Below are 25501 nucleotides of genomic sequence, written 5' to 3'. Positions count from 1 at the left end.
TTATAATTGAGGCTTATCGAAGTTTTTGATCAAAGCTCGAACACGATTTTATGATGAATAATATGCGATTTAAGCTCGATCAGGTGTTTAACTAGAAATGTTTGATCATAAATTCAGGCTTAAAATGAGCCTCAGAAAAACTTGGTCTGTAATATATTCGAGCAAGTCCAATTATTTGATGCATTCATAAGATGAAAAAAGAACAGCAAAAACGAAAGCAAACAACTCTGTAAGTTACACCTCTGTAATTGTTCAAAAGTTTTGTTTAAACAATCGCAATCGACATTCATTTATTTGACTAAATTTTCTTGTTCATTCAACAAACTAAAACATCAAGTAGAAGAGAAATCAATCTTGGTTAATCTAACGCCTGATTAAAAGCTTGTTTAGCCATATTCTTGCAGCTCTACAAACCACTTGAAACACAATCACCGATGCAAAACCGACCCCCAACCCTAATCCGACGAAGAGGAACAATAAGATCATCGCAGCTCTGTGTTTCCAAGCCCTGTGTTTGGACATCGAAGAAGGTGAAACTGGCGCAGCAGATGCCGAACTCGAATCACTATTGCATTGTTTCGATAGGGGGCGTCCGCACAATCCCACGTTCCCTTCAAATGAGCTATTCGCAAAAGTCGTGAATTGATTGCCTTGCGGTATCCTCCCCACGAGAGAGTTGTACGAGAGATTCAGCGAGGCGAGGAAGGTCAAGGAGCTCAAGCTCTCCGGAATCTCCCCCGAGAGTTGGTTGGAAGAAAGGTCCAAAGACTCCAGCTGCGCCAAGCCCCCAAATCCAGAAGGAATTCCTCCGGTGAAGGCGTTGTGCGACATGTTTAGCGCTCGCAACGAGTGGAGGTTCCCGATCACCTCGGGGATTGCACCGTGGAATTGGTTGTTCGAGAGGTCGATCATAGTGAATGCTGTCAAGATCTTTTCAAGTGTAATGTCCTGCCCTTTCTCAACCACCGATACCGTACCAAGATAAGAATAAAACGAAACTATCATACCACTAAAATAATAAGAGTCAAGCAGAAATGTCGGATAACTAACAACATCACGTAATACCCGAAGAATCGAACTATTGAATTCCAAAACTTCCATGTCCGCAGAGCTAGTGACCGTCATGGCTGTAAGATTCTTGAAAAGGCTCCACGACATGTTACCGGTGAAAATGTTTGAGGAGAGGTCGAGAATTCTTAGGCTTGGGAAATGGTAGTCACTCATTTTACCTTGCAGAGGAAGTTCAACAGAGCCATAGAATTGGTTGGAGCTAAGGATAAGGACTCGGAGCATAGAGAGATTCCCCAACCAAAATGGGAAACTGTCGACTATCCGATTGTTCCCCAAGTCCAACAGCTCGAGCATACCGCAGTTGGCCAAAGACTTTGGTAGCGGCCCTTCAACCCCATTGCCGTTCAAAATTAGCGTCTGAAGAGAACACTCGCGGCTAATATTATTAGGCAATGTCGTCCCACGGAGCAATCTGTTCCCTCTTAGATTCAACACACTCAAGATGTTGCCGCCTTCCATCAGGCATGAGGGGATCAGACCAGTAAACCTGTTGTAAGAAAGATCAAGGACTTTGAGAGAGCCAGCCTCACAAATCGAAGTTGGAATATTTCCAATTAGATGATTTCGAGATAGCTGTAAGATGACAGTGGAGTTAATATATGAAGAGATGTCCTGCGGTATGGATGAGAATCGGTTGTTAGAGTAATCGAGAAAAAAAGATCCTGCTTGGGGAAGTGGAACCGGTCCGTCAAGCATATTATGACTAAGGTCAAGAGCTATTAGACTAGATGGGAGAACGGAGAGCGACTTCTCTACATTGGTAAGCCTGTTGTGTGCTAGCTTCAAGGACAAAAGATGGTTCCCCGCAATCTCCCATATCCACAGTGGTATGGCGCCATGAATCTGGTTGCATTGGAGATCAAGCTCAAGCAAATTAGGTAGATACATCAGGGCAGTTGGGAACTTAGTCAGATTGCAAGACGCCAAGAACAAATGGGTGATCGGAGGGGAGGACGTGGAGGAATAGTTATATTCTCCATCAATCACCGTCAATTTGTTATTTGAGAGAGACAATTGCAAGAGATTCCTTAAGCTCCAAAATGAGCTAAGTTCCACCATACCGATAAAATTGTTGGACAAAAGATCTAAATAACGCAATTGTGTAAGAGTGAATATTGCAGAGGGTATTGGCCCCGAAAAGTTACAACCGAAAAGGCTCAGTACCGTCAAGGACTTGAGATAACCAATTGAGTTCGGTATGGCACCAGAAAAACGGGTGCTGCCGAGCATCAAGATCTTGAGAGAGTTATCAAAGTAGAAATCCGGTAAATTTCCAAAAAGCATTGGGTTGTCGGATATGTCGAGAAGAGTCAAATTCTTGAGCTGGAAAACTTCTTGTGGAAACAAACCTTCAAGACCACATGAAGCGAGTTGAAGACTACTAAGAGAGGAGAAATTGGCGAAGAATTCAGGCACAGTGGAAGAGAAGTTGTTATGTCGGAGGTTGATAGTAGTTAGAGAGGAAAGGCGTGCGAGCGACGGATCAATACGGCCAGAGAGGGAGCAACCTGACAAGCTAAGAACTTGAAGTAGAGGGACCGACACAGACAAAGCACGACACCAGTCAGATCCTTCGCTTGATATGAAACTACCGTCGAGGTAGAGCTCCCTCAGATTGCTGAGATTTCCAATCAAAGTTCTAAGACTTGGGTCATGAAGTATCAATCGATCGCTTGTGTCCGGAGTAAAATAACTGACGGAAAGATCAAGCGAGATCAAATTTGTCAGGTGAGTGATCCCAATAGGAACCTGACCAATGAAACCAGCGTTGGAGAGGTTCAGGTGGGTAAGGTTATTGAGCCTCTCGAACCCAGAAGCGGGGAGGGTAATTGGATCGAATTGGTTCCAGGCAAGGTTGAGATAGTGAAGGGAGGTAAGGTTGAAGAGAGCAGATGTGGAGACAATCTTACCGGAAATTCCACGGCTACTAAGGTTGAGGGAGGTGACCCGAGCTGACACGGGGTCACAGGCGACACCCTCCCAGAAGCAACAATCGGTTCCATATTGCCAAGATACGAGGTTGGAATTAGAGAGCTCTCGCTTCAATTGTAAAAGAATAGAGCCCTCAGTCAGAAGGCATCGCACAGTTAAGGCAGCGCTGCCGATAGACGACGAAACAGAGGACAGGAGAAAGAACAAAGGGAGAAAGAGCGAACGGTGACAAAAACTCATCGAATAAGACAGAGAACATACAGTTGAGTAGCCGAAACGAAGAAAATAGAGGCAGAGAGGATTACTGAATTAGATCAAGTAGAGAGAACGATAAGATGAAGTACTCTTAGTCGTCCACATTATGTAGTAGTCTTAGTCGTCCACATTGACAAACTAGCTATTAAAACACAATTCATAAACCCAAATAAAAAGAAAAAAGATTGAACAATTCAAAGAAAAAGAAAGCAAAAGGAAATTATTGTTATAGGCGTAACATCCACTCACTATACCTGGCTAATATATGCTCATACTCGACTTAATTGAAGAAAAGTATGAGGATAGGAGAGGTCCCTTTTGGAGGAAACTTAATGCCCGGATGTTGATGTAGTAGACTATTGAAAGACTTCTTTTTACCTGCCATGTCTGAAGGATTATCATTCTTCATTAGAATATTATATAGAGGCTTTTGCATATATACCCTTCAAAATACATAAATTGCATGGCGAACCTTCATAAGCAATAGTTTTTGCTTATACTCTCCAACATAACTAGTGTATGCACACCTCAAAACCTACACGTGGCACTTGTATCCCTAAAAATGGAAAATGCTTCTTGTATACACCCCCACCCATCCAAGGGAGGGGGTGTTGTCCGCTAGTCACATATCCTACACCCCCAAAGGGGTGTACCACCAGCATTGCTCTGCAAAAAATAGTTCATTTTAGCAAATATGTTCCTCCATTAGTGCAACCTTTTCAGCATAAGAGGCTCCAAAGAAGGGCAAATAACAAATATGAGCTATTTCTAAGAGTATGTGCGCAATTTTCGGGGGTATATATGCAAATATGAGGCATCTCTAAGAATACAAACACAAACTGGCTTTTAAGGGGTAGCAAGGAAATAATATACATGTAAAAGTGAAACTTGTGGGCTGTATGATGGTATAGCAATCACTCATTTAAGTGTTTTACATTGACCGAACGAAGACAAGTAGATCAGTCACACATCGATTTGAAGTACAATATCAAAAGATTAAAAGAAACAAAGAATCTAAGACTCACCGAACCAGATATTGCATCAAACCTGGTGCATTACTTTGACTCGGTTTCTGTTATTTACATAATGATGCTCGCTGGAATACAGAACTTTGTCGTCTCTGGTGTTTTTTCATAGTTCTTACCACGAATAACTGGTGCTACATGTATCTGATTCAATGCGAAAAGCCTATGAGCTTAGTTTGTTTTTCTCGCCTTTCGCCATCCCCGAGGATGATGCACCTATGGAATCGGGAGAAGAAGATGCAGGAAAGGGCTCTTTCTTCAAAGATGAAGGCATTCCTGAAAGTTCCTGCACACAATCCCATTCATATATCAATTCCGCAATCAGCAAAGATGTAGATACCCAGAACGAGAGAGAAATCCATAAATCTATGGGTTGTTTGTTTGTTCGCATCTCGAGTTGCACGGTAGGTATAACAGAAAAAACCCAAAAATTCTGCTTGGTTTGGGGCACTTGTACCTAAACAGTGCAGTTAGGTAGATTAGACAAAGCCTTAACTACTGCATGCAGCTCAATTGGGCGTAGGTTGAAATGCAACAGATAGTGAGTGTACTTCCGTATTAGGAACAATATTACCTACGAACTCGCCTCTCAAACAAGAAAGGACAAATTTTACTATGTTGGGTTTTATGTCTATGTCAGCTTTTGCCTATATGAGCTTCTGCTATTAAGTTTTAGTCCAAGATTCACAGGCCACAAATACAAAATATGAGCAAGAATTATAGCTAATTTCGAATGCAAACACTTATCTCCTATGCTACCTGAAATTCTAAATCCTAAAACCTTTTATACAACACAGTAATCATACAAATTATTCCTAAGTTCATAATGCAATACTGTGCAATCGGAGATGAAGAAAAGCGAGAGAGTAAAAAAAATAAAAAATGAAGTGAATAAATGTAAACCTTCATTAGGTGCAACCTGAGCTCAGTTGGTCGAACTCCCCCAATGCATACCATGACAAACTGCGAGTAGTGATAGAGAACATCAGCAGCAGCTTGCTTTTTCTCTTCAGTCTGCACACACGAAACGAACTGGTTATACATGTGAGAGGATAACCGCAAACAACAATTGGAAGAGCCCGTACGGATAAGGGAGTCGTTTTGAAAGTAACAGAATATGAACTTATAACTTTACAAAAGTAATTGTTAGCTGAAATGATAGCTGCAAGCTGGATAGATAAGAGAATTGGCATAAATTCAAACGATATCTATGAAATTTCTTGGTTACACAAATTTGATCAAATTAAAAAGCCATTTGACCAGCATATTTGACTAAATGCATGTGGCGATATCGAAGCATATCTATTTGTGTGGATAGTGCCATATATATCAGATTGGCGATGGGTCTGGTCAGGTTGAGTTGAGGAGGCATAGTAAGTTCAAACAGGCCAAATCTGAACCAGACCCACCTGCAGCACAATCAGGTCAGGTTGAGGCATAGTAAATCAATACCAGCCAAACCCGAACCAGACTCAACCAGGCAACAAGGAGGCTCAATCTGAACCTAATCCCCCTGAGTAAAATAGCAACCCGACTAGGCTCGCCTAAGATCTACAAGCCAACTCCTATATCGTGGTTATGTGCCTTAAAGAGTATGCCTATTTGCCAAATCCTTCGAGAGAAGATCTTGAATGTTCTTCTGTGAAGTATTTCACATATCGTGTTTTCCGCAAAACAACATACTGTTTTTTCCTTCTTTTCTTGGGAAAAGACACATGATATGTTTATTAGCTCGCCTGATCATCTGGAACAATATTTTTTAATATTTTACTAAATATGTTAAGTATGGGAGTCTTGTGCAGGTATCCACCAAAGAAGTCTCCAATGGTCATAATTTGATAGTATTACCTGAATCAAAGATATCGTAAGACCCATAAGTATTCAGAAATAAGCAAGGCAAACGTCTTATCCATAGGTATATATAGGCGTTTGAATTGTGAAACCATTAAATAAAAGACAGTATAAAATTAGTCATAATCATAAACAAGATTACCTAGTGTTCGTAAGACAACTACCTTAAGGGTGCGTTTTGTTCGCGCTATGAAAGATTACTTGGAATGAAGGGATTCCTAAGAATTTGATTCCTACTCATCCTAGTCAGAAGATGTTGGCAGAGTAAATGGTTAAAAAAGGAGTATGGTTGATCAATATTAGCAATATAGGCTTTGCCTAGCCTATATAGGCCAATTACAATAGGCTTACAATCAAGCAGTTAGCTTTAGTTACATTCAATAACTTAGGTTAGGAAAAGATTCACAACTCACAAGTACAAGTCAAATATTCTCTTAGAAATGAAACATTGATCATCGTCTAGTCGAAGGATGTCAAACTGCAATGGTGGAAGAAGAGACGGAAGACAGCTAATCAACTACAAGATTTGATCCATAAGCACTTCTAACCAATTTAAATAAGATGCCAAATAAATGAAAGAAATGGTTTCAAATCAAATTTGCAAAACATCAAAGATGGCATCATTCTCAACCTAAAACTGCATGATGAGAACGATGAAAACAAAAGAAAGGTTGAACTATACAAGTACCAATTACAAAAGGGCAGTTCACAAATACATGGTCTCATTCCGCCCTTGATCAACCTACAATTATGAGCATGATCATAGAGGCAAGAAATGATCATATTTATCAAGAAAAAAAAAATTGCAGTGTGGTGAATGGTAGAGATTCAGGTACAACTTGAATTGAAGGGCAGATGATAAAGTGGCTCATACAGATGTACAAATGCACTGGGTGGAAACAATAACTTATAGAGCGATTAGGGACAGCGGGAGGTACTGAAATGGGAACTTCAAAAGATTATGTATTTAAACTTAAACTTTTAAATTCTGGTAGCAATTTACAAATGGCCTATAGTTCAGGTAACTCCCGTATATTTTTAGTGAGTTCTTAATTATTATAAGACTTATTTCACAACTTCTAAGCATCCTTCACTCACATTCGAGTTACGAGTACTCAAATGTTGCAAGACATCAGTGAAGTGAAAATTTACATACTTAAAACAATTCCACTGCATCTAAACATGACACAAGGTTATAAATCACAACATATTCTATGCACAACTTACAATAATTTAATGCTATTAATAAGATCACAAGATTTAAACTCCTAACTTCTCTACTACACTCAATCTTGTACCTAAAACAACGTTTAACTTGCTTTCCCTAGGAGAAATTATTGCATTATTTGTGAGCCACTCCCTTAAAACAATACCAAAGAAGCCATAAATCAGAAATTAATCCGTGGATCTCTTCCAAAACATTTAGAAGACCTACATATCAAAATTTGTATATTTGGACACCGATTTCCTTTGTAATTAAATTTATATTATCTTTCGCACTACATGATAAAACTCATAATTTTTTTGCACATAAGCAATTTAGATGTTGTCGATCACATTCATCAGATTAGATTTGTGATTTGCAGACTCAAATCGTCAAATGTCGAGAGTAGCAAATGAAATGAACGGAAACACACTATGCAAGTAATAACTCAAGAAAAAGGTACTCCAACCCCCTCAACTATAGGCCATTTTGAACGGAACTTGCTCAACTTTCTTTTTCTTATTGATGCTTCTTCAACATCCATTTATTTTGAAGTTACTCTAGTTAGTTCAGTTTAAAATTCTGTTAAATTCAATAGCTCTATTAACTAGTATGTTTAGCTGTTAATTGCTTCAGTTTAGTTTTCTAAAAACTCATCAACGCCGAGAAATTCAACGGAATCACCAATAAATTTAATAAAATCATCCAATTTAATCGACTAACATCGCTCAAATCACGACGAGAGATCATTTGACGTAATTTTAGGGATTTACGGGTCTCTATACATAAATTTACCCAATAATTCCCCTTTCCTGAGTTCAAAGTCGATGGGTTTCTACGCAAGAAACAGATTATTGGACGCAAATTAAACAACAATTACGAATTACTCGGCAAAATTAGCACGAAAAAAAAAAAGAAAAAAAAACATGATCTCATACATTGAAACCCTAATATAAGACAAAACTTAAACAACGAAGCGATCTATTTGAGCGGAGAGGGATCGACTCGAATCGAATCCAAATAGTACCTCGTAATCATCCTCCACCATTGGAGCCCTCGCCATCATCTCCTGCTTTGGATCGGAATCGCCGAGTTTTTCTTTTCCTGTTCGATTTCCGAGCACAGGCTCGCGAACATTTCAATATTAATTGCACAGGTGTCCTTATAAAGAATTGAAATTACATACTACGTCCTCAAAAGTTTAATTATCACATATCCCCTCAAAGTTGCAAATTTTGCAAATATATCCCTTTTGATTTATTGACCAGATAAAATCTAGCCTTTTATTACAAAATAAATATTTTGCCGTTGATTAAATATCTTCTTAATTATATTTAATTAATAATATTTTTCAATTCAATATTTTTATCCTAACTATTGTGCCACTTATTTGAATCATAACTTATAAATAAATTCTAATTTATATTTGTACTCTAACATTTGCGTCACTTTACACGAATCATAATTTATAAATTCTAAAAAATAATTTTTTTTTTTTTTTCTAAACGGTATAATGATTCACACCGTGCCTGATCCTTAGGTCTTTTGCACAGATATAATTATTCTTATTTTTTATTACTATTTATTATACTTTTTGCCATACCATGTTTGTACATTTCTACTCATGAGTTATAGTTCCATTTTTTAATTTTGTATTTGTAGTTATTCCATGACTCATTAGAGTACGTAAGTTATTATGATTATCCAGAGATATGGATATAGTGGGCTTGTGGACTGTGTTGCTATTCTTGTTGGGAGTTCGAGTTCGTCGCCTTCTCGCACCTTCTTGCCGAATGTCGGTCATTTGACCATTATGTTGCTTGAGTAGTATGCATCGTAACCACCATGCACCTGCTGTACATTTCACGTACACCGACGAATTAGCCCCCGCGCTTGTGTCTTTTACTAGTAGAGTGGTCTGATTGACCCATGAGCCTCCACTATATCTTTTGGTATGGGGTTATATGTTGACCCAGTTAAGTAACTTATTATAACACGGATCTAAGATTTTTGGAACCAAGAGTGTTATGATTTGGTATTGTTGGACTGGAACTCATGTTGTGCATATTACAGGTGTTATATTATTCAGTTTATATTTCCAATTCATTATCAACTTATATTTCATTGTCCCACTTTATTGTTTATTTCATTACTTCTTTTACTGATTGTTTTATTGATTTTTGTAAAATAGTTNTTTCCAATTCATTATCAACTTATATTTCATTGTCCCACTTTATTGTTTATTTCATTACTTCTTTTACTGATTGTTTTATTGATTTTTGTAAAATAGTTGGTATAACTTGCTCGAGTTGCCGACACATTGTACCCACTCGGATTCATTCATTCGTATCTTACACTCTTTGTTTTTAGCCCCTTCTATCCACATAATATTAAAACATCGCAAAATTTATTTTTTAGATATTTCAAATACTCTAGATCAAGTCTAACGGAGTCGATGTCGATTCGAAAGTCCTAATATTGAAATTGACTTGGAAGCACGGAGGGCTCCGTACTTTCAAAAGCATACTAGTCTCTCTCTCTCTCTTTCTCTCTCTCTCTCTCTCTCTCTGTATAGAGATTTGTGTAGTGTCTCTGGGGCTTAGCTGTTTGACTGACTACAACATTAGTGGCTTGTCGACACATCTGTAAAGTTTCGGGACGAGTCTGAATAGTTTTGGCGAGAAATAGACACGAAAACGGACTTAGAGCTGTGAGACTTGGAGTTTGGATACTGAAATATGCAAAAGCAGGATTTTGAGTGTTGTGTACCGGTACCTGAGAGGAGTATCGATTACCCAGAGGGATTACATGAATGGGTGCTCTTGGGTTTGTACAGCTTGGTGTTCCGTACCGATACCTGTTGGTGAGTACAGGTACTGGGACTGGGTGTACTGCTACTGCATCTAGCTAGTACCGGTACACCGCACTCGAGTTTGCTGGAGGAGTGTCGGGTACCGGTACCCAAGTTGAGTACCACTACTCCAGGCAACAAAGTGAGTTGGTAATGGGTCTTTTGGTCATTTTATTGTTGATAAAATCCTAACCGACCCCTATTCAGTCTCTTTGTGTTAGAAGCTTGGAGAAAACAAGTAGCTTCTCCTCTCTTTCTCTCTCTAGCTTCTCTTCTCATTTTCCTTTTTAATTTTGAGGATCGATCTCATTTTATTCTCCTTGTCTTTGGAGGATCGTTCGCGCACCCCGGTTGATTTCGTTAGAGGTTGATCTAGCACGGGTTGCTTCTATCGACTTATTGCCGGTGTTGGACGGACTACTCTGTTTTGCAGTAGTTCTCACATCTATTGTTGCCACTTTTTTTGCAGAGCCGTCCGTTGCTCCTGCTGTTGATTTCGATCGAGATAAGGGAGTCGCGAGCTAGACCCCTACCTTCCCTGGTCTTTTGCTAGAGGAGCATCCCTACGGAGGTAGTTTTGGATGTTCCCATATACATACAGTGGTGATTTTGCTGTACTCTCTGAGTTTTGGTTGTACTTATGGAGCTTGTATGTACAGTGTGTCCTTTATGTATGCATGAGTTTTTAGTTTTAGCAGCTCTATACCTCCTGTTGTTGCTTACATCTTTTTGCAGGTTTTGCTTTCGCTTCGTATACACGGGAAAGTCCTATGTATACGGTGGGTCTGTTGGCGTGCCCGAAAAAACGTGGTAATCCGGGGCGTGACAATTTGAGTACCGTCAATATTATTTTAATGTAGGAATATATGAAAATATGCTTATTTTATTCTTCAAATTGTATAATAATATAATTAAGCTCTATCTTTTCAATGAAACTAGTTAAGAGACCCGCGCGATACTTCGGATAGTTATTTTAAAATTCAATCTTTAAAATTAGTTATCAAAATCAATTTCAGAATAATTATGGAATGTTACGGTCAAATTACGAAACAATTTTAAATAAATACATATATCTTTCTTAACATAGAAAATATAAGGAGCTCTCTCAACAATAAGCTACTTTGAAATAGTCTTTCAACTTTATTAAATATTTTGATATTTTCTCATCCAGCTCTCTTTTGTTTGCTAATTATTCCAAACATGGCCACGTGTCTAAGAGATAATTAACTTAAACTGCATCAATTTTTAGTACGCATGGTAGTCCCCCATTAATTAGTGAAATGAGAAGAAAAATCTTTACTTGCAACTGATGCATACTAATATTTTAATTAGTATATTTTATGTGATTCTCGCAACTAACTTTCATAAAATATAAAATTAACTTTAACTCTATCAATCTTTTTTTTATTTTTTAATGTACAATTTATATTTGAATTCTCAATATTTTAAAATTAACATTTATATTTAATACCAACAATCTAAACTATTTAACAATTATTTATATATTTTAAATTTTATAATAAAAAATAACAAAGTAGATTGAAATTTTAAAAATTATAATTTTTTTATATATTGAAAAGGCAGAAAAAAAAAATTTTAAGATGAGATGGAAAAAAATCCTGAGCCCAAACCGACAGGGCCCCACCCTGCACGGCCCGGGCCTCTTCGAAGCCGCGCGCCCCCCCCCCTACTCCCGCTCCCGCCCGCGCCTCCACCCTCTCTGCCACGTGTTTCAGGATTGAGGAATAATATATCTATATAGATAGATATATAGATATAAATGCTCATACACTTTAACATCAAAAAAGAAAAAAAAAAAAAACCACATTTGTCGCTCTGGATTTAATATAACTAGTTAAGGAACCCGCGCGATGCGGCGGACAGTATTGAACAATTAAAAATTAAAGAATAAAACTATAGTTTATATTTTACTAAAAATATCTAAACCAAATAACTAAAATAAATAAATCAGTTTAAAATAAAAGAAAAGGTCATTGTACTATTAAAAAATGTATAGTATTTTGTTATTATCTTTAGCGTAGAATTTATAAATAAAAAAATATAAAAAAATTAATTAAAGTGAAAGTACTATTTTTGGTAACATTGCCGGTAGCATCCTCACCGTTGTCGCTGGCGATGAAAGAAAGCTCCTGTTAACTTTTATCACTACAGATACAACTAATAAAGTATTTGATTCCTAAATTTTTTTTATGTATTTTATTTAAAGATTATAGATAGATAGATAGATAGATAAATAAAGATTTTAATTTTAAGATTAATTCCGAATTTAAATTCAAAATTTTGAATTTTTATTTTTTGAGACTAAAGTAAAAAAATGCAAAGTTTAGGGATTAAAGACCAAAATAAAAAATAGTGAAAAAGTTGGGGCCAGTGTGCAATTAATCCTTTAAAAAATTATATGTAAACCCCATAACGCTCCAAAATAAGAGGAGACCTTCTTTGGATTCCCAATTAGTGTATCCGCAAAATAAGAAAAAACTCAAATTTTAAATTCAAATTCAAATATCAAAATCAAAAATAAGATTCAATTTAAAATTCAAGTTTAAAATTTAAATTTCAATTCAAATTCAAACTTTAAATTTAAATTCAAAATTCTAATTTCTGGTTAGTTTAAATTTGTAATTTTAATAGTAATTTTAAATTCAAATTCAAAAATTTGCATTTCTATTTTTGAGGAATAAAGTAAAAAAAATGTAAAGTATAGGAATCAAAACTAACATACAAAAAAAAGCCAAGCAGGCACTAATATGGTAATTTTGTTATTTTTAATACCTCTTTTAACAGCTGGGACGTAATTGTAATGAAATTTAAAAAAAGTGAGAACTTGATTGCAAAAAATATATATATATATATTAGGGACTAAATTAAAATGGTGCAAAGGTTAGGACTAATGGTGCAATTGACCCTCAATTAAAAAAAAAAAAGCATGTGGGGCCCACAAAACTCCCAAAATAAGGAGAGCTCTTCTTTTGTTCCCAATTCATATATTTATCTAAATTTATCTAAATTATATGCTTGCAAGTGATTTTTTTTTTTTCCACCGACTTTCGGTTTTTTTTTTTGTTTATTTTGTTTTTCGGTTAATTGCACCATTTGGAGACTTTCGTCACAGCATTTACCAATTTATTTTTCTTTCTTCCCTATTTTCTTTTTGGGTTAATTTCATATAAATTCCTGCAAATATAGTGAATAACAAATATATCCCTATAAAATTCAATTTTTATTTACTGTCCCTACAAAATTTCTGATATTTTTAAATATGTCCATACCGTTGAAATCCGTTAGAAAAATTTAGTTAACCATAGATAAAATACTTAACTCTGATTAGTTTTTGACATTTTTAATCCTCTTATACTATACTGTTATGATTTTTGGAGGGACATATTTGTGATGGCAAAATTAAAATTATAAACAGTTCTCTAATGATTCTCTAACGGTAATAAAACGGAAAAATATATTTGAAAATATTAGAACTTTTACAGAGACAACATATAAAAGTCGAACTTTATAGTGATATATTTGTTATTCACTATATAAAATTAATCCTTTCTTTTTTTATCCATTAAATTCTTAACTTTTGAGATTAATTGTAATTGGTCTCTAACTTTCATCTTTTTAAAACTTTGGTCCATAATTTCTTTCCAATTTTACGACTCTGAATCTGGATCTTTGTCACTACCAAGCTTTTTCAAAACTGGAAGGAGTTGATCTTCATACGGACCAAGAGCTATTAAACCATATTCCTAGTTCATATGAGCATGCAAGACTTTGTGGAAGTTGATGGATTATTATTATATCAAAATTTATGAAAATTTAGATAATTGGGACCAAATTGAAACAAAATATAAAAATTAGAAATCATAATAGCAAAGCAAAAAAAAAAAAAAAAACAAAACAAAACAAAAACAAAAACAAAACGAGACTATGAAGGTCAGTCACTGATGGTGCAATTAACTCCTTTTAGGGATGAATTGCAACTAGGATTTATTTTAATTCTCCAACTATCAATCTTGATGTCAGAAAATCTACCGAACGCCCCAAGCGCAAGTGGCTGAAGGCTCGATGGTTGATACTCAAGATCTCAATTTTAAAACTGAGTTACTTAATTTATATTTCCAGCTAAATATAACTGATTAAAAGTATTTAATTTTATTCACATTGCGTATTTACAAATAAAAGGCAAACTAATGGGACACGCTATCAAACTTTTTCAGAAATTTGAAATAGTTAGTGTCAGGATTGACCGAATGCTATTGGATTATGACCGATATTTATATAAACCAACAGGGCTTTATTGAAGTTGACGTGGTTTTTTTCTTTTGGGTTAAAATTAGCAAAAATATGATTAGTTGGGACCAAACTGAAATAAAATATGAAATATAGGAACTTAATAGCAAGATATAAAAAAAAAAAAAAAGTTGGATTAAAAAAAGGAAAAAACGTTCGAGGCCAATTAATGGTGCATTAGGATAACTTTTGGCTTCTTACTCTACGCTCTCAACACAGTAGCATACAACTCCTAAGTGCAATAATTTGTTTTGGCCTTTTGGGTAAATAATTAATTCAAGTATTATGCTTCTTCAAATTGAATACAAAATAATAACAATCATTAAAAAAAACTTTTTTTTTTTTTGAAGGGTAGAGGTGTTTTAATGTTAAGTGCTTTCCATGGAAGCTGCTACTCTTGTTGTATCTTAATAATGTTCGATCATAAATTTAGAATTAAAACTAGTCTCAGGGAAACTCGGATTGTAAGAACATTCGAGCAAATCCAAATATTTGATGCATTCAAAGAACAGCAAAAAAAGAAAGCTAACAACTTTGCTAGTTACATATCTCTTTAATTGTTCAAAAGTTTTGTTCTAAACAATCGCAACCAACATTCATTTATTTGACCAAATTTTCTTATTCGTTCATCAAAGCTAAAACATCAAGTAGAAGAGGAATCAATCTTGGTTAATCTAACGCCTGATGAAAAGCTTGTTTAGCCATATTCTTCCAGCTCTGCAAACCACTTGGAACACGATCACCGATGCAAAACCGACCCCGAATCCTAATCCGACGAAGAGGAACAATAAGATCGTCTCAACTCTGTGTTTCCAAGCCCTGTGTTTGGATGTCGAAGAAGGTGAAACTGGTGCAGGAGACGTCGAACTCGAATCAGTATTGCATTGTTTCGATAGGGGGCGCCCGCACAATCCCACGTTCCCCTCAAATGAGCTATTTGGGAACGCAAAGAATTGATTGCCTTGCGGTATCCTCCCCACTAGAGAGTTGTAGGACAGATTCAACAACTCGAGGAAGGTCAGGGAGGTCAAACTCTCCGGAATCTCCCCCGAGAGTCGGTTGGAAGAAAGGTCCAAAGACTCGAGTTGCGCCAAGCCCCCAAATCCAGAAGGAATTCCTCCGGTGAAGGCGTTGTGCGACATGTTTAGCCCTCGCAACGAGCGGAGGTTCCCGATCACCTCAGGGATTGCACCGTGGAATTGGTTGCTCGAAAGGTCGATCATCGTAAATGCTGTCAAGATCTTTGCAAGTGTTACGTCCTGCCCTTTGTCAATCACCACAACTGTATCAAGATAAGGAGCCACATCAAAATCAGAATAACTGGGAAATACCACATAATTAAATTCCAAAACTTCCATGTCCGCAGAGCTAGTGACCATCATGGCTGTAAGATTCTCGAAGAGGCTCCACGACAAGTTACCAATGAAAATGTTTGAGGAGAGGTCGAGAATTCTCAGGCTCGGGAAATGGTAGTCACTTCTTTCACCTTGCGGAGGAAGTTCGACAGAGCCATAGAATTTGTTGGAGCCAAGGATAAGGACTTGGAGCATTGAGAGATTCCCCAACCAAAATGGGAACCTGTCGACTATCCGATTGTTCCCCAAGTCCAGCACCTCGAGCATGCTGCAGTTGGCCAAAGACTTTGGTAGCGGCCCTTCGATCCCATTGCTGTTCAAAATTAGCGTCCGAAGAGGACACTCGCGGCTAATATTATTAGGCAATGTCGTCCCACGGAGCAATCTGTTCCCTCTTAGATTCAACACACGCAGGAGGCCGTTGCCTTCTATCAGGCACGACGGGATCAAACCAGTAAACCTGTTGTAAGAAAGATCAAGGACTTCAAGAAAGAGGGCCTCACAGATCGAAGTTGGAATATTTCCGATTAGATGATTTCGAGATAGCTGTAAGAAGAAAGTGGATCGAAGATATGAAGAAATGTTCAACGGCACGGACGAGAACCGGTTGTTAGAGTAATCGAGAACAACTTGATATCTTCCTTGGGGAAGCGGAACAGGCCCGTCAAGCATGTTATAACTGAGGTCGAGAATTTCAATATAAGGTAAAGGCAGAATGGAGAGAGACCTCTCGACATTGGTAAGCATGTTGTGCGATAGAATCAAGCGAGTGAGATTGTTCTGCCCAATCTCCCATATCCACAATGGTATGGCGCCATGAATCTGGTTGCTTGAGAGATCAAGGTCAGTCAAATTAGGTAGATACATCAGGGCAGCAGGGAACTTGGTCAGATTACAAGATGCCAAGTACAAACTGGAAATCTGAGGGGAGGACGCGGAGGAATAGTTATATTCTCCATCAATCACCGTCAATTTGTTATTTGAGAGAGACAAATGCGAGAGATTCCTTAAGCTCCAAAATGAGCCAAGTTCTACCGTACCGTTAAAATTGTTGGACGAAAGATCTAAATAATGCAATTGTGTAAGGGTGAATATCGGAGAGGGTACTGGCCCCCAAAAGCTACAACCCGAAACGTTCAATGTCGTCAAGGACTTGAGACGACCAATCGAGTTTGGTATGGCACCAGAAAAACGGGTGCCGCCGAGCATCAAGATCTCGAGAGAGTTATGAAGGTGGAAATTCGGTAAATTTCCAAAAAGCATTGGGTTGTTGGATACATCGAGAAGAGTCAAATTCTTAAGCTGGAAAACTTCTTGTGGAAACAAACCTTCAAGACCACATGATGCAAGCTGAAGACTACTCAGAGAGGAGAAATTGGCGAAGGATTCGGGCACAGCAGAAGAGAAGTTGTTATATCGGAGGTCGATAGTAGTTAGAGAGGAAAGCCGCGTGAGCGAGGGATCAATTGGGCCAGAGAGGGAGCAACCTGGCAAGCTAAGAACTTGAAGTAGAGGGACCGACACAGATAGAGCACGACACCAATCAGATCCTACGCTTGATATGAAACTACCGTCGAGGTAGAGCTCCCTCATATTGCTGAGATTTCCAATCAAAGTTCTAAGACTTGGGTCATGAAGTATCAATTGATCGCTTGTGTCCGGAGTAAAATAACTGATGGAGAGATCAAGCGAGATCAAATTTGTCAGGTGAGCGATCCCAATAGGAACCTGACCAATGAAACCAGCGTTGGAGAGGTTCAGGTGGGTAAGGTTACTGAGCCTCTCGAACCCAGAAGCGGGGAGGGTAATTGGATCGAATTGGTTCCAGGCAAGGTTGAGATAGTGAAGGGAGGTAAGGTTGAAGAGAGCAGATGTGGAGACGATCTTACCAGAAATTCCACGGCTACTAAGGTCGAGGAAGGTGACCCGAGCTGACACAGGGTCACAGGCTACACCCTCCCAACGGCAACAATCGGTTCCGTGTTGCCAAGATACGAGGTTGGAATTAGAGAGCTCTCGCTTCAATTGTAAAAGAATAGAGCCCTCAGTCGGAAGGCATGGCACAATTAAGGTAGCGCTGCCGATAGAAGACGAAACAGAGGACAGGAGAAAGAATAAAGCAAGAAAGAGCGAATGGTGACAAAAACCCATCGAATAAGGCAGAGAACATACAGTTGAGTAGCCGAAATAAGAAAATAGAGCCGAAATAAGAAAATAGAGGTAGAGAGAATTATTGAATTAGAACAAGTAGAAAGATCTATAAGATGAAGTACTCTTAGTCGTCCACATTAATGTAGTCTTAGTTGTCCACATTGACCAACCCGCTATTAAAACACAATTCATAAACCGGAAAAAAAAAAAGAAAAAAGAAAAAAGATTGAAGAATTCAAAGAAAAAGAAAGCAAAAGGAAATTATTGTTATAAGGGTAACATCTACTCACTATACCTGGCAAATATATGCTCATAGTCGACATAATTGAAGAAAAGTATAAGGATAGGAGGGGTCCCTTTTGGAAGAAACTTAATGCCTGGATGTTGATGTAGTAGACTATTGAAAGAGTTCTCTTTTCCTGCTGTGAAGGATTATCATTCTTCATTAGAACATTATATAGCGGTCAAAATACATAAATTGCGTGTCGAACCTTCATAAGCAATAGTTTTTTCTTATACTCTCCAACATAACTAGTGTGCATACACCTCAAAAGCTACATTTGGCGCACATATCCCTAAAAATAGTTCATTTTAGCATATATGTCCATCCACTAGTGCAACCTTATCAGCATAAGACGCTCCTAAGAAGGGCAAATAATAAATACGAGCTATTTCTAAGAGTATGAACGCAATTTTCATGGCATATATGCAAATATGAGGGATCTCTTCAGAATCTAGATACAAACTGTAGCTTTTAAGGGGTACACAAGGAAATAATACATGTAAAAGTGAAGTTTGTGGGCTATATATGAAGATGAATCCGGCTACTAGACTCTTATGAGTATAAAGCCTCTTGGACTTATAAGTTTTTGGCGTTAGATCTACTCTTTAATTATTTTCACCCGTTAGATTATACTATTCAACCAACTATCCACTCAACCCTAGGGGGCCTACTATCAACCTAACCGTAACCACTCTCATCCTAACCGCATATTTTTTTATCCGAACGGCCGAAAACTTATAAATACAAAGGGCTCTATACTCATATAAGTATAGTAGCCCCAGCCATATGAAGATATAGAAATCGCTTATGTAAGTGTTTTTCATTGACCGAACGAAGAGAAGTAGATCAGTCACCCATCGATTTGAAGTACACTATCAAAAAATTAAAAGAAAAAAAAAATCTAAAAGACAAACCGATCCAGAAATTGCATCAAAAACTGGTGCATTACTTTAACTTGCTTTCTGTTATTTACGAAAATGATGCTCGCTGGAATACAGAACTTTGTCATCCCGGGTGTTTTTTGATAGTTGTTACCGCGAACAACTGATGCTACGTGAATCTGATTCAGTGCGAAAAGCCTATGAGCTTAGTTTGTTTTTCTCACCTTTCGCTGCCTGAGGATGATGCACCTATGGAATTGGGAGAAAGAGATGCAAGAAAAGGTTTTTTCTTCAAAGATGAAAGCATTCTCGAAAGTTCCCGCACAAAATCCCATTCATACATCAATTCCACATTAAGCAAGGATGTAGATACCTAGAACGTGAGAGAAATCCATAAATCTATGGGTTGTTTGTTTGTTCGCATCTCGAGTTGCACAGTTAGGTATAACAGCAAAAACCCAAAAATTCTGCTTGGTTTGGGGCATTTGTACCTAAACAGTGCAGTTAGGTCAATTAGACAAAGCCTTAACTACTGCATGCATCTCAATTGGGCGTAGGCAGAAATGCAGCAGATAGAGACAGAGAGTACTTCCATATTAGGAACAATATTACCTACGTAGTAGCTTCTCAAACAAGAAAGGACAAATTTTACTATGTTGGGTGTAATGTCCATATCAGCTTCTGCTATTAAGTTTCAGTCCAAGATTTCACAGGCCACAAATACAAAATATGAACAAGAATTATAGCTGATTTCGAATGCAAAAGCTTAATCTCCAATGCTACCTGAAATTCTAAATCCTAAAACCTTTTATACAACACAGTAATCATCCAAATCTATTACTATATACTAAAGTAGAATCCTTAATGAACTCTATGTGAGAAGCTGACACGTGGCGTTCTATATGCTTGCCACCTATCTACTTTAGAGAATATTTCGAAGTTACCTATAATTATGTTGTGTGGATATTACTACTTTAGAAAAAATAAAATTAGAATTTTTTAAGGAAATAATATTCACGGATATTATGTTGAAAAAGAATTGGCGGGTGCGGATATTACTACTTTAGGAAAAATAAAATTACGTTGAGAAAGAATGGGCGGGTGCGGATATTACTACTTTAGGTAGGAAAAATAAAATTAATTTTTTTCAGAAAATAATATCTTTTACTATATTATTAAAAGTCACCTATAATTATCTAAAGAATTGGCGGGTGCGGATATTACTACTTTAGGTAGGAAAAATAAAATTAAATTTTTTCAGAAAATAATATCTTTTACTATATTATTAAAAGCCACATATAATTATGTTGAGATATTTGAAAAATTCACGGATATTATGTTGCGAAAGAATTGGCGGGTGCGGATATTACTACTTTAGGAAAAATAATCTACGTGTCAAGTTCAAATATAGATTTTCTACTTTAGAAAAAATAAAATTAGACTTTTCAAAGAAATAATACTTTAGGAAAAATAAAATTAGATTTTTTTTATAAAAATGAAGGAGATTTTATTTCAAAGTCACCTATAATTATGTTGAGATATTTGAGAATTTCACGGATATTATGTTACGAAAGAATTGGCGGGTGCGGATATTACTACTTTAGGAAAAATAAAATTAGATTTTTTTATGAAAATAATATTCACGGATATTACGTTCAGAAAGAATTGGCCACCTATAATTAAAGGAATTTTATTTCAAAATCACTTATAATTATCCAAAATAAAATTAAATTTTTTAAGGAAATAATATCTTTTACTATATTATTAAAAATCACCTATAATGAAGAAAATTTTATTTAAAAGTCACATATAATTATGAACACCAATATCTATATATTTTTGAAAGTGACAGTAGGGAAATAATATACGTGTGCTTACTCTAATTTGTGTCAAATATGAAAGTTTAGTTAATCTCATTATATACTTAAATATTAATGTCATTTGTAATTTTTTATATCAATTTTAGTTATCATTTTGTTTTGCACACCAATATGTAAATGTAAATTATTTTGCACACCAATTCATAGATAATAGAGCAGGGTTGAATTTTGCATTTTACTTGAGTATTTCCTTTGGTCCAAAATTTTTTTTCTCTAGCTTATGTACTTTAATATGTACTATAATTAAGATTAATAATATATTTTTTTATTTGTTAAAAAAATATAATATTAATTAGAATATTTTTTTTATCATCACGTAATAAATTTTATTATTTTATATTATTATATTAGCCGTGCATCGCACGGGTGAAAAGCTAGTTATTCCTAAGTTCACAATGCAATACTGTGCAATCAGAGATGGAGAAAAGAGAGGACAAAAAATGAATAATGAAGTGAATAAATGTATACCTTCATTAGGTGCAACCTAAGATCAGTTGGTCGAACTCCTTCCCCACTGCATACCATGACAACTTGTGAGTAGTGATAGAGAACATCAGCAGCAGCTTGCTTTATCTCTTCAGTCTGCACGCACAAAATGAACTGGTTATACATGTGAGAGGATAACAGCAACAACAATTGGAAAGGCCCTTACAAATAAGGGAGTAGTTTTCAAAGTAACAGAATATGATTCCAACTTACAACTTTGCAAAAGTAATTGTTGGCTGAAATGATAGATGCAATGCTGGATAGATAAGAGAATTGGCATAAAAATTCAAACGAAGGTAGATATCTATGGAATTTATTGGTTACACAAATTTGATCAAATTAAAAAGCCATTTGACCAGCATATTTGATTAAATGCATATGGCGATATCTAAGAATATCTATTTGTGCAGATAGTGTCATATATATTGGATTGGTGGTGGGTCTGGTCAGGTTGAGTTGAGGAGGCATAGTAAGCTCAAACGGACCAAATCTGAACCAGACCCAACTGCAGCTCAATCCGGTCAGGTTGAGGGATAGTAAATCACTACTGGCCAAACCCGAACCAGACCCAACCTGGCAACAAAGAGGCTCAATGTGAACCCAACGCCCCTGAGTAAACTAGCAACCCTGGCCAGGCTCGCCTAAGATCTACAAGCCAACTCCTATATCGTGGCAATGCGCCTTAAAGAGTTTGCCTATTTGCCAAATCCTTTCAGAGAAGATCTTAAATGTTCTTCTGTGAAGCATTCCATGTATCAAAGTGTTTTTTGCAAAGCAACATACTGTTTTTCTTCTCCTTTTTTTTTTGGAAAAGACACATGATATGTTTATTGGCTCCTCTGATCATCTGGAACAATATTTTTTTAGTTTTTTACTAAATATGTTAAGTATGGGAGTCTTGTGCAGGTATCCACCAAAAAAATCTCTGATAGTCATAATTTGATAGTATTACCTGAATCATCGATTTTGTAAGTGACATAAGTATTCAGAAATATGCAAGTCAAACATCTTATACATAGGTATATATAGGAGTCTGAATTGTGAAACCATTAAATAAAAGACAGTATAAAATTAGTCATAATCATAAACTAGATTACCTAGTGTTCGCAAGACAACTACCTTAAGGGTCCATTTGGTTTACAGTATGAAAGATTACTAGGAATGAAGGGATTCCTAAGAATTTGATTCCTACTCATCCCAGTCAGAAGATGTTGGCAGAGTTAATGGTTAGATAAGGAGTATGGTTGGTCAATATTAGTAACATAGGCTTTGCCTATATAGGTCAATTACAATAGGCGTAACATCAAGCAGGTAGCTTTAGTTATGTCCAGTAGTTTAGATTAGGAAGAGATTCACAAGTACAAGTCAAATATTCTCTTGAAATGAAACATTGATCATCATCTATGCAAGTGCCAATTACAAAAGGGCAGTTCACAAATACATGGTCTCATTCCGTGCTTGATCAACCTACAATTATGAGCATTATCATAGAGACAAGAAATGATCATATTTATCAAGAAGAAAAAATTGCAATGTGCAGAATGGTAGAGATTCAAGTACAACATGAATTGAAGGGAAGATGATAAAGTGGCTCATACGGATGTACAAATGCAGTGAGTGGAAGCAATAACTTATAGAACTATTAGGGAAGGCGGGAGGTACTGAAATGGGAACTTCAAAAGATTATGTATTCAAACTTAAACTTTTAAATTCTGCTAGCAATTCACAAATGGCCTATAGTTCAGGTAACCCCCGGTATATGTTTAGTGAGTTTTTAATTAGTATAAGACTTATTTCACAACTTCTAAGCATCCTTCACTCACATTCGAGTTACAAGTACTCAAATGTTGCAAGACATCAGTGAAGTGAAAATTAACATACTTAAAACAATTCCACTACATCTAAACATGACACAAGTTTATAAATCACAAGATATTCTATGTACAACTTACAATTATTTAATGCTATTAATAAGATCACAAGATTCAAACTCCTAGCTTCTCTTATCGCATTGTTTGTGTGCCACTCCCTCAAAACCATACCAAAGAGGCCATAAATCAGAAATTAATCCGTGGATCTCTTCCAAAACATTAGAAGACCTACATATCAAAAATTGTAAATTTGGACACCGATTTCCTTTGTAATTCAATTTATATTATATTTCACACTACATGATAAAACTCGTAATTTTTTGCGCACAAGCAATTTGGATGTTGTCGATCACATTTATCAGATTAGATTTGTGATTTTCAGACACATATCGTCAAATATTGAGAGCAGCAAATGAGCTGAACGGAAATACCCTATGAAAGCAATAATTCAAGAAAAGAAGTACTCCAACCCCCTCAACTATAGGCCATTTTGAATGGAGCTCGCTCAACTTTTTTTCTTAGTGACGCTTCTTCAACATCTATTTATCTTCTTTCATTTGAAGTTATTATAGTTAGTCAAGTTTAAAATTCTGCTAAATTCAGTGGCTCTATTAACTATCAAATGTTTAGCTGTTAATTGCTTCAGTTTAGTTTTCTAAAAACTCATCAACACCGACGAATTCAACGGAATCACCAATAAATTTAATAAAATTATCCAATTTAATCGACTAACATCGCTCAAATCAAGATGAGAGATCATTTGACCTAATTTTAGGGATTTAGGGGTCTCTATACATAAATTTACCCAATAATTCCCCTTTGCTGAGTTCTAAAGTCGATGGGTTTCTTCGCAAGAAACAGATTATTGGACGCAAATTGCACAAAAATTACGAATTACTCGGCAAAATTAGCACAGAAAAAAAAAATAAAAAAAATGATCTCATACATTGAAACCCTAATATAAGACAAAAATTAAACAACGAAGTGATCTATTTGAGCGGAGAGGTATCGACTCGAATCAAATCCAAATAGTACCTCGTAATCGTCCTCCACCATCAGAGCCCTCGCCATCATCTCCTGCTCTCCATCGGAATTGCTGAGTCTTTTCGTTTCATTTTCGATTTCCGTTCGTTCCTCTCTCATCCGTATTTACTTTGAATCCTTCTTCTCCGGCACCGGCATCAGAAGAGGAGGCAGCACCGCCTTCGTTACCGTCACAGAAGACTGCGGCCTTGATAGAGGCAAACCAAAGAAAAAAAAAAAAAAAAAAAAAAAAAACGGAGGAAGAGAATGCGGGCCACCCTGTTGCCATCGAGAAAGGTCGCGGAGGTGGTGGAGGTAGGGGTGTAATGTGGCTCGGCACGGCCCACATTTTTCGGGCCGAAACGGGCTAGGGTCAGGCCCTGCCCGGCCCGGATTTAATTTCGGGCCAGGCCGTGCCGGGCCCAAGTTTCCTACCCTTTGGCCCGGCACGGCCCTTTGGCCCGGAAGGCACGGGCCGGGCCGTGCTTCGGGCCGGCCTAGTAAGTGTTTATTTTTTTATTTTTTTAAAAAATTTAGTATGAAAATTTTAAATATAAACAATAAATATTTTTATTTAAATTAATATTTTGATTAAAATATTAAAAAATTATAAAAATAATTATAGTAAAGTAAATATTTAATTTTTTAAAAAAAAATAAATAAATTTGTATTATTTATTTTTAAAAAAAAGGAAAAAAGAAATAGACTTTTGGTCCAATGGACCAAAATTCTTTGGTCCATTGGACCAAAAGTCCTCCTCCCAAGGTCTGGGAGAAGAGCTCCTGGGGAGAGCCCTCCTCCCCAGGAGCTCAGACCCCATGGCCCAAGGCAACCTTGGGCCATGGGGTGCGGGCCGGGCTGGCTCGACTGGCACGGCCCAAGCGGGCCGTGCCGTGCCGGGCCTCCCGCCTACCCTCGGCCCGGCACGGCCCAGGGCCATGCCGTGCCGGGCCGTCGGGCTTCAAAATCGTGGCCCAGCACGGCCCGGCCCGGCACGGGTGCTACAGTACCCGTGCTGTGCTGTGGCCCGGCCCGAGGCCGTGCCGGGCCGGGCGGCCCACGTGCTGCCCGAGG

The 25501-nt window shown here is 37.0% G+C and overlaps 3 protein-coding genes across 3 annotated transcripts; all 3 read right to left on the bottom strand.

Moving 5' to 3' along the window:
• Positions 215 to 3485, bottom strand: LOC109720415 (receptor-like protein 12). The gene has a single exon (XM_020247507.1). The coding sequence runs from the start codon at positions 3241 to 3243 to the stop codon at positions 364 to 366; it is 2880 nt and encodes a 959-aa protein (XP_020103096.1). The 5' UTR covers positions 3244 to 3485; the 3' UTR covers positions 215 to 363.
• Positions 4099 to 8481, bottom strand: LOC109720414. The gene is made up of 3 exons (XM_020247506.1): positions 8366 to 8481; positions 5187 to 5297; positions 4099 to 4569 (listed from the first exon to the last, which is right to left on the bottom strand). The coding sequence occupies exons 1-3, from the start codon at positions 8402 to 8404 to the stop codon at positions 4447 to 4449; spliced, it is 273 nt and encodes a 90-aa protein (XP_020103095.1). The 5' UTR covers positions 8405 to 8481; the 3' UTR covers positions 4099 to 4446.
• Positions 14978 to 24475, bottom strand: LOC109720083 (receptor-like protein 12). Its single transcript, XM_020246964.1, has 5 exons — positions 24440 to 24475; positions 21516 to 21629; positions 19392 to 19540; positions 15984 to 17929; positions 14978 to 15779 (listed from the first exon to the last, which is right to left on the bottom strand). The coding sequence occupies exons 1-5, from the start codon at positions 24473 to 24475 to the stop codon at positions 15172 to 15174; spliced, it is 2853 nt and encodes a 950-aa protein (XP_020102553.1). The 3' UTR covers positions 14978 to 15171.

This window comes from Ananas comosus, linkage group 14 (genome assembly GCF_001540865.1).
Source record: "Ananas comosus cultivar F153 linkage group 14, ASM154086v1, whole genome shotgun sequence".
NCBI lineage: Eukaryota > Viridiplantae > Streptophyta > Magnoliopsida > Poales > Bromeliaceae > Ananas > Ananas comosus.
This window is presented reverse-complemented; position numbering and strand designations above follow the sequence as displayed.